Source organism: Phaenicophaeus curvirostris, chromosome 11 (genome assembly GCF_032191515.1).
Source record: "Phaenicophaeus curvirostris isolate KB17595 chromosome 11, BPBGC_Pcur_1.0, whole genome shotgun sequence".
Classification (NCBI taxonomy): Eukaryota; Metazoa; Chordata; class Aves; order Cuculiformes; family Cuculidae; genus Phaenicophaeus; species Phaenicophaeus curvirostris.
The window spans coordinates 14,220,761-14,230,786 of NC_091402.1; the positions used below are offsets into that span (position 1 = coordinate 14,220,761).

General features: G+C 41.5%; 1 protein-coding gene across 1 annotated transcript; it reads right to left on the reverse strand.

Annotated features, from left to right (window-relative positions):
* Positions 1–3,283: 3,283 nt before the first annotated feature.
* SEC13 (SEC13 homolog, nuclear pore and COPII coat complex component) lies at positions 3,284–10,011 on the reverse strand. Its single transcript, XM_069866096.1, has 9 exons — positions 9,887–10,011; positions 9,616–9,660; positions 8,583–8,698; positions 7,981–8,132; positions 7,083–7,216; positions 6,136–6,269; positions 5,498–5,618; positions 4,561–4,707; positions 3,284–4,110 (listed from the first exon to the last, which is right to left on the reverse strand). Exons 1-9 carry the CDS (start codon positions 9,887–9,889, stop codon positions 4,000–4,002), a joined length of 963 nt encoding a protein of 320 aa, XP_069722197.1. The 5' UTR covers positions 9,890–10,011; the 3' UTR covers positions 3,284–3,999.
* Positions 10,012–10,026: the final 15 nt, after the last annotated feature.

A 10,026-nucleotide genomic window follows, 5' to 3' on the forward strand; every position in this document is an offset into this window, starting at 1 on the left:
TTCCTTGTAGCCTGCTTTTTCGTGATTTATGGCAGAGAAAAACATCTCTCCATCCACCATATTTAGCTAAGTTGGCATTCACAGGGAAGCAGCTCAAGGTATCTTTGCACACACTTAACCATTAGTAATTATTAGTACAAACATGAAGAATTTTTAGGAATTTTTCAGTGATTGATGCTAATATAATTCACTGATGTCAACCCGACTATCTGTGTGCCTGTTAATTCTGATAATTATGCAACTTACTGGTCTTGAAGATGTTTAACTGAAATTTTGGTTCTATTTTCCATTTGGCTTGCAACTCAAATGGAAAGAAATGCCAAATCAAATCTGGGATAAAGTTTTAATTTAAAATTCTCCTGGATAGTTGGTACTTAGGCATGAGTTTTGTGTTGAAATGGCACGTGTTCCATGATGGACACATAATTTTAAAGGAAGTTTAGAGATGGACAAATAGTTGTACGCCAGAACTACTAAATAATTAAACTAAATAATTTCTGCCTCAGCATGCAAGGATTCTTTAATATATTAAACATTTTAAAACACTGAAATGAGGAATGAGGTGCTAACTGCCTCCTGTTGATGTGGAGACAGGACAGGTGGTAACGGTTTTAAACTAAAAGAAGGTAGATTTATGTTAGATATAAGGAAGAAATTTCATAAGATGAGGGTGGTGAGACACAGCAGTGGGTGGCCCAGAGAAGCTGTGGATGCAGTCAAGTTGCAATCATCCTAGTCCAGCGCTTTGCTCTTGTGGCTGGCAGCCACAGTATCGTAGAACCATCCCTGGAGCATCTCTGTGGAGCTCACTGCTTTGCTTACTTATTCTGCCTCCAAAGCCAGAGAAACTGACCAGAATCCCCCTGAGCAGAATATTTAGAAGAAAATAGGAAGCATCAATTTCTAGATGGCAGGTTAGAAAGCACCCGAGACCAGTTTTGTCCCCATGATCTGTGTGCACTACTAGGTTCTGCCTCCCTCTTGAGGCTCTTGTCGTATTTGCAAAGGAGAAAATACTATATACCTTTATAGATCCAAAGTTTTTCCTCTACAACACCAGGAAACGTTATTGGGGTGGGTTTTTTTGGTGCTTTTTATTTTTTTTTAAGACAACTTAGAAAGTTCTGCTCAAAAAGCTGGGTAAGCAACGCAGCATAGTAGCCTGTGCCTCAGTTTTTGTTCTGTAGACAAGCTTAGCCATATTTTTTCTTCCCAGTGAGCAGACTGTATTCCACACAACTCTGACAGAATTCTAGAGGCAGCGATCCTAACAACAGTGATTTTATTTTAAGAAAGGATTTTATCCCTGGCTGACAGTTTTCCTCCTGTACTGTTGGGCAGTTTATTGGCTGGCTGTTTCCATAGAATATGCTTAGAAAACATTAAAAATAAAAATAACACAAGCACTAGATCTGTCATGGAAGTGATGACTAGAGTTCAGTGTAACAAAATGCAACTTCAGTGCTCTTTTTGACTCTTCCCTTTTGTAATACTTATGCAGGTTTCACAAAGCATGTGCCCCCATCTTCACCCTGGGCTAGTCGCCTAGTCCTCTAAGAATTGTTTATTCCTTTTTAATCCATTTCCCCCTTCACTTTGAAATCTCATTTGGCTTCTGGTGGAGTATAGCACAAGATTGTGTCAGTGGCATCAAAGGCACCATTTCGTTTAGGGGATTTAGTCTATGACAGGAAAAGAGAAAATCAAATATTTTTTTCTTAACTGGAAGAGATATTGGATGGTTTCCTTGATGAGGTCCATATTTCAAATCCCCTGGTAACTAAGATAACTTGGCAACTTAAAGTTGAGTCCTTGTCCATCTAGTTTGTGTAGTTTATTACATGAATTGTCTAGTTTAAGCTACTTTTAAACGAACACACAAACCCCAACCCCACAAGTACCTGCAGTTCAGCATTAACTTTATTTCCTATTATAGACGTGTACAGAAGTACAAGAGGTTTCCACTGGTTTTAGAAAGGATGCAGATAGCCTTCAAACAAGTCATTTAGAATAATCAGTGTATTTACTAATGAGATGAGATAAAATAATGAAATAAGCCTACGTGTCAGCCTGTGATTAACCTTGACCTTTATTGGGCTTGGCTCTAGGTCTTGCATTCTTCCTTAAACGATAACCTGTTCCAAAGTCTGTCAGGGCAAACTGTTCAGGGTCACATACTTTCTTCTTTAGAGTTGTTACATAAATAAATAAATAAATAAATAAATAAATAAATAAGGCCGTGTAGTGCTGTCTTTCTCCTTCACCTTACCTCAATTTTTCATCTGAGTTTCTGAAAAGGTCAAAGATAATTATTTTGATAGTCCTAATATTTTTCTGAAAATTCTGTTTTGATAATCTGTCTAAAATTTCTACAAGTGCACAGCTGAAGGCAGAAGATAAAGTAGCTTTCCCTTTGTGGCATTCTATAAGGGCACTTATGCACAAGAGTGTCTTATTTGTGTAATGACCATAGAAGTAACCCCTCAGAAGGAATTCAGAGAAATAGAGAGGAGCTTGGGGGAAGCCTTAGGAGGCTGAAAAGCAGGACGAAAGCAGGAGCATAAAGTGATTTGTAGTTGGAATGTGAAATAAAAATATTAAGACTGACATAATGTTAAAATAGGAGATTCATAAAGATCAGCTTAACATGGCTGAGTGCAAATAAAGTACAAGGTGTAAAGGTAAAAACACAGAGAGCTTGTGGTAGGAGTTGATCATTTCAATCTCAGTTACAGTAATGTTTTTAATAATTTTCACCATGAAAATTGTGATGGTCTTAGCTGAGAAAGCAAGCAAATGCTGGGAACTGAGGGCAAATTAAAAAAAATATTGGTAGTTTTGGAGAAAATGTAACACAGAGCCATATATAACCATCCTAACGGTGCTCTGGCCAAGTGAGATTCTATCTTTAGCAAATCCGTGGAGCTGGAAAAACAGTTTTATTTGGAGATGCAGTTTCATTTTGTTTTTTTCTGCAAACATGGTTTAAGAGCTTTCTTCTTTCCTTGTCTCATGGCGCAGCTTTCTGATTATTTCAAATATTGTGTAGTGGTGCTATAAATCAGATTTGTGAAATGATCCAATATTAAACCACTTCTGAAATGTCTCTGGTATCAGCTGAATTGGTAAAACTGAGGAAGGCAATAACTGTGATAAAGGAACTGAAAAGTGGGTCAAAACCCCCTCTAACAACAAAGCCATGTTAAGAAACTCACAGAGTAGACAGCATTGACCAGCCCCCTGTGTAAAGATTATTAAATACAGCAAATACAACACACCAGGCTTTAACCAAGAAGACTTTATTCTGTTGGTATCTCAACAAAAAAACCTGAGGTACAGTAAAGAAGCATGGCTAAAAAAAAAAAAAAACCTCCAAATTATTGTTTATTTATTGACGTCGGTTAAATAACCAAATTCAGGATTACTGTAAAGCAAGAGACACATGCATTCTACTACTCCTTTTCATCTTTGGGAAAGCACAGAGACATTGATATATCCAAGCACACTATTTTCAGGAAGATCTGAGCTCCATTTCACTACTGCCAGAAGTGCTAGGTAGCACATGCTCACCTAACGCTGGAAACTCCACCAGTCCTTCCCCTCCCTTGAAACAAAGTTCTGGCCTTTGAAGGAGCACATTATTTGTCCCCTTGCACAAAGCAGTTCACGCCTCAGTGCTTGAAGTCTGACCACAACATGATCCAATTAAATTTGATCCCTAAACCAGAAAAGCAGAGTACAATTTCTATAGCATCAAGGAGTAGTATAAGGCACAGTACTTTGCTATGCTCTTTACCTTTAATTTAAGGGAATGTCAATTAAGGCTGATTATCAACATATTGTAACCTCCCAGCAATAGTTAAGAGTGCTCATAAAATTGGCTAATTTGTTTCCCATGTTCATGTGCAGTTTAGATAAAATCAGTTATTGTCCCATTCTAGAAACACTGCAAATCAGGTCTAGTAATCCCTTGTCGCATCTGGAACATTCACTCCTGCATCACTGCTCATTCTGCTGGCCCTCTGTAACGGCAGACACCCCTCCTTGGCCCTTGTTGACATCGCTGATACATGCCCACAGTCCATCTACTGATTCCTTCCATAGCGTGACCTCAAAAACAGACCAAGAAGTTTCAGCTTTAATACATGCTCAGTTTCCTTTTTACTTTGCAACCATCGCATCACTAGTTTGGTGACAGTCTGTTACAGAAGGCAAGCGCAGCAGCCTTGTTTTAAGTATCAAGTTATTTCCCGCTGTATACTGAATAACAATCCAGAGGTACATGGAGAGTATGTGAATTCTGCTTTTAGTACCCTACAAAATAAAGTTAAGCCTGCATTTCTAATCTCCAGTAAGGACTAAGAATGCAGCACAAGCAGTTTGCCAAAGGTTAGGGTCTTCCTCTCCTTTTGAGAAGTCAAAAGAAAAAAAAATTCATCATTGTAGCAAAGGACAATCTACAACAGCTTTGTCTTAACCAAAAGTGACAACAGCCAATCTCACCTCAGCTCTTCTAAAAATATCGCATGCAGGAGTAAAAGCCAAGGCAGTGGTACTCACTTTATTGTCTCCTCCAGACACCGCAAGGATATTTGCAGTGATGGACCAGCTCACGTGCCAGACCACATCATTGAACTTGTGCAGCAGCTTTGGTGACCATGAATTTCCAGAGGCATCATCACACGTCCAGATAAACACTCGGCCATCCTGCAAAAGCAAGTCAACCAAGCTGGTAGGACCACTAGTTACAACACAGAAAAAACAACCCTGATTGCACTTACGGCTACACTTCCGAGTCACAGCTCCAATATGACCCTTAGGTGTGTCTACATGGATTTTTGCTCAACACAATGGGCCTGTTTCCTTGCTACAGCTAAAAGCAAGACAGGGGTACGGCTGTCTGATGAGAACGACTACATACAAAAGATGACTTGCAAATACCAAAAGAGAGCTCCCAAAATACAAATGTATCAGCCGAAATTTTTCACCAGAATGAGATTTCTGCTTTCCAGTCACGTGACAGCAAGCTAGAAGCTTACCAGGTAGTCTTCCTGATAGAAAAGGAAATGGCATTTATAGAATTATTAGCAGCAAGAACACTACAGGCAAGGTGAAGGTTGAGGACATCAGAGCCGATTAAGAATGCCAGTTATTAGAAAACAGTATTTGTTTTTAGCTAGAAGTTCAGTGTATTTGATCCAGAGACATTAAAATAAAACGTTAAGTGTGAAGGTCTTCCTCATAGTGCAACCATCCTGCTTGGGATTTTCAAAACAGATGAGAGTTTTTGGTCCAAAAATGCTTCCATTAGGTTTTTGAATCTGAGAGGAACAGGAATCAAATGTTCTTATGCACAGACTCAGATACAGCAAAGAATTGCCAAGAGAACCTGTTACACAGTGCTATCCTTACTATTCCTTTATTTCCTCCCCCTTTTCTCTAGTACATGGAAGCAAGGGCACAGAGAGCCTGCCTGTCACTCCAGCAGAAGCCTCACCTGCGAGCAGCTGGCAATGGTACTTGTTGGCAAACCTATGGATGGAGCCCAGGCTACATCTCGAACCCAGTCACTATGAGCCTCCAGCTTCTGCTCTTCTTTCCACTGACCATCTTCTTCCCTGAAAACACATTTCTACAGTGAGAAGGGTGGCAGAAGCAGCAAGTATTATTTCTCATCTCCTGTTCTGGAAGGCTTCAGGTTTGTAGCTTTCATACTCTTGGTTTATTCCAGACAACACAAAGCACAAGTACTCCTCGCTCTTCTCCAAAAACCTCTATGGCTTAAATTGACAAGATTACTTCCAGGGGAAAGACAGCAGCATAGGCAATGAGTATTTGATCTTCAGTTACTGTACAGAAAACTGCTATTATCCAAGTGACAGTGTTAATCAAAGACAATCACAAAGTTGCTTTCCAAGATGAGATTAAGCAGGGCTGACACGAATTGCTATGACCATGTGAGAGACTGTACATTACCAAGTTGTTTGAATTTTTAAAGCACTTATCTAAAACAGTAATATGAAAAATAAAAGCATAATGGTGCCGAAAATATTACTTGAGATACTAGCAGGGACATTTGGAGACTATAAACGATATCAAGATTTTGTAAGTTAAGTCTGGCAACAGAGCCCTTACTTCCAGATCTTGACAAGGTTGTCACAGCCACCAGATGCAAATCTTTTGATGTAGTTTGGCTTTTGACCAGATGGTTGCTCTATAAGGCTTCCTGGTACAACAGCAGGAGCCCAGCTAACCGCGTTACATCCAATCTATTTAATGAAAAAAAGAATCATTATTAGCAGTTCCTTAAATAAAGAAATAAAAAGCTGTTGAGGGGGCAAAGTATGCCTAGCAAACTCTCATTCAGGGATGGTGGAGAGTAAGTCCATCTTAGGAAATTAGGAGGCTTGCACAATGTTGGATGGATATCGGATGAATAAGAAATCCAGATACAGTCTAGTCTCAATAGGGCATTTATTCAGAAAGCCTTAGGTAGCTCGGTAACCGTTTTATGTGCAGATATCATCTTGGACATGTAGAGTGAGGCCAGAGATATAAACTGAAAAGACATAAGACGTATGCAGTTGCTAAGATTTAGCACTGTAGGGGTGGAAGGAACCAGTGGGTTCGGAGCCCAGTTTCCTTTTATTGCAAGCAACTGCCACTAGCTTATAAAGTTCTGCTTACACAAAAGTCTCCACCATTTTGGGAAAAAAACGAGTTCTGCAATTTTTCCAGCTTCACCTCATGCACAGTCAGTTTGTACAGGTGTTATTAGTAACAAAGCCATTTCCTGCCAGGGAACTTCCAGCACTGTGTTTAAGAATAATGCTTAATGAACAGGTATTATCAGTGTTATTTAGGAATCTTCCCATGTCTTGTCTTCTGCTTCGTTTTAGTGACTGCAAAGTATACCTTCCCACTCTGGATTAATTTAAAGCAAGTTGGTTTTGATTCTGGGAACTGTCTCACATTATTTCATTGCATTTCAGTACTTATCTAGCCTACAAGTTCTTTGAGACATCAGCTCAGTGCTTATCTGTAGCTTCAAGAACTCTGTGCTGCTCCAAAGGAACACTTACCGTATGTGCATTGCTGATCTTTTTGACATCCCACTGCCCATCACCCGTGTAGCTCAGTAATGAAATGGCCCCATCAGAGCTCCCACAGGCCAGGATCAACCCATAGTCATGCGGTGCCCAGCAGACAGAATTCACTGTGAAGGGTGAGACAGACTGGATTATAACACAGTGACTACCTAAAACTAACCAACCAATTCACCAACTAATATCAGTGGAGCAGTCACTAACAGTGATCAGCTTTGTAAGCTGAGAATAAGAGTCTCAGGATTCCTGAATTTCAGCAAAGCCGATCAACTAACATTGTATATTGAATGACAGAAAAGTGCCTTTATTTTTGGTACCCTTTTAGAATGAGAACACCAAAACAGCACTCTTAACAAGAGATTAAAAACTCCAACTATCACTTTTGACAGCAAAGAGTATTGCTGACTCTAGAATAAAGGCTGAATAGCAGGCATAGCATCTGAAGTCTAGATTAGAAACAAAACAAAGCTGGAAGCTCAGATCTGCATTCAGGAGGACTAATGATCTGAGCAGAACAATTTCCACTGTAAGACAAAACACAGCATGCTGAAATCCACCTTTTTTGTTTTTTGCCTGTAGTGGATACACACAATATTTTCCTCAAGAATTCAATACCCTACCACCTTGTTTGCTTCAAAGCTGATGTATTTGTAAAACAGCTTCTACACAAACATCATACGAACTAGGACAGCAGTTATCCAGCAATATGCCACTGTGTTAATGTTCTGTTTATGCGGAATAAATTTACAGTCTCTCCACCAATTTATCTGTAGTTTTGGTAGAGGCTTTCTTCCTTAACATTGATGTATTTATTACGATCTCAGCTGAATCTTCTTATCCCCAATCTCAATTCCCAACTCCAGACCCCACGTACCTGAGGAATCGTGCCCTGTGTACTCATACGTCTTTTCCCAAGTCCCATTTTCTTCCTTCCAGATAATAACTTTCCTGTCATAGGAACAGGAAGCCAAGATATTCCCATACATGGGATGAGCCCAGGCAACCTGCCACACAGGACCTTCATGCCTGCAAGAAACAATGTTATTTGGAAAAGCTGAGAGAAACCAATTCCAATTGCAGCTGTTTCACAGCCATCATATTGTAAATTGGTGTCTTCCAAATGATAAACGTAGTGATATGACGAATATGCATAATGCCAAGACGATAAACAGCATACAGGATCACCAAACAAAGCCACTGCCAATGAAAACAATTCCAACAATGCCAATGAAAACAATTCCAAACATTTATCTTTTTACTTCTTGAAAATTATAGATGTTGAATGAACAAAAAAGTCCCAGCGTTATTTCTAACTGGCTCTCTGCTCCCCCATCACAGCTCTAAAGAGTCATTAAGCAACAACCATCCAGAGTAACTATTACCTTGGAAGAATTTATCACGCATCTTATCAAAGGGCAAAATGACAACATATTAAAGTTTTCCACATATTCAAATCTTCAGTATACAATGTTTTACCCTCTCAGGTCCGCAATGAGGATTTGCCCTCCATTCCGAACATCAAAGATTTTCACGGATCTATCCGAAGAACAGGTCGCTAACCGAGTGCCATAGTAATCCATTTGGGCATCGTGCTGCAAGGTGACAGAAAAGCTGCTGTCAGTATGTGCGAGTTCTGCTTTGTTAACAAATCTTATCACATTTTAAAAGTAGCTGTAAGAATTGCAAACAGATGACAGAGTCCCAGCAAGACAGGTTGAAAAGGGTAGTTTTTAAACAAGCCACATCAGACATTTGCTGTTTCACCAACAACTCAAATGTTATGCAGAAGTAATCTAAAGAACTCAGGGCAGTAATGCACAGCATTTTCAGGAGAGGACAGGAAATTAGCTGCCTGACTAGGCCTTCACCAGTTACATATTCCTGTTTCTTGATACATAAAGTAAGAATACTGACACTTCTTATTTATGTTTGGAACTTCCTAGATGATCTTTAAGGTCCCTTCCAACCCAAACTATTCTATAATTCTATGACTCATTATTTAGATGCGCTCCTTCCTTTCACAAACTACTTTGAAAGGTTTCCTCCTGTACTTATACATCTGCTCCCAAAAAGGGAAATCTACATGAAGGACAATCAGTTTCATTTGGTGAAGTTCTGCACCACTTAGTATACATGTACATTACATAGAAATGAGCAGAAACAAGCCTACGCACGAAAATTTAAGTTTTAAATTATTTCCCCTTTCCCCAGTAGCTGTTTTCCTGCTCACAAAGCATACAATCTCACTATCAGGAGAGCAGTGGGAAAGGATACCCCCCCCCTTAGAATGGACTTTTTAGAGGGAAAGCACCCCCACAGTAGGAAGGAACCTCTTGGAGGGAAGGCATTTAACATCCCCCATGCAAGATTTTACCAGAGACACCCACCCTGCTTCCCTCCCCTCACGACAAGCGCCACACGGTAGCTCTGCCAGAGCCGGAGAGAGCGCAGCTCACAGAGCCGAGCGGGGTTCTGACAGGGGAACCAGCAGCGGCCCCGCCACACTTACTATCATGTCCTCATGAGAGGTGTCCACGGTGTTAATGACCGAGACCTGCGGGCGAGAAAAAGAAACGGGAACGGTCACACCGAGCGCAGCGCCCACCCGGTGCCACGGCAGCGCCGGGAACGGGCACCTCGGCCCCTGCCACGACTGCGGCAACACGGCCCCCGCCGGCCAGCGGAGGAGGAGGCGTCGCGGGCCGGGGCTGCGGCTGCTCCGCGTCCCGGCGAGGCCAAGCGCGGCCGAGCCCCGCGGCGCCCCCCGAGCCCGCACCCACCATGGCTGCGGCCCCGCGGCGAGCGGCCCGGCTCCCTCAGACGTGGCACGCGGTCCGGCGCGCAAACAGCCCCGCCGCGCCCCCCGCGCTCAGGTTCCGCCGCGCCGAAGTTCCGGGCCCCGCCCCGCTCCCGGCGGCGC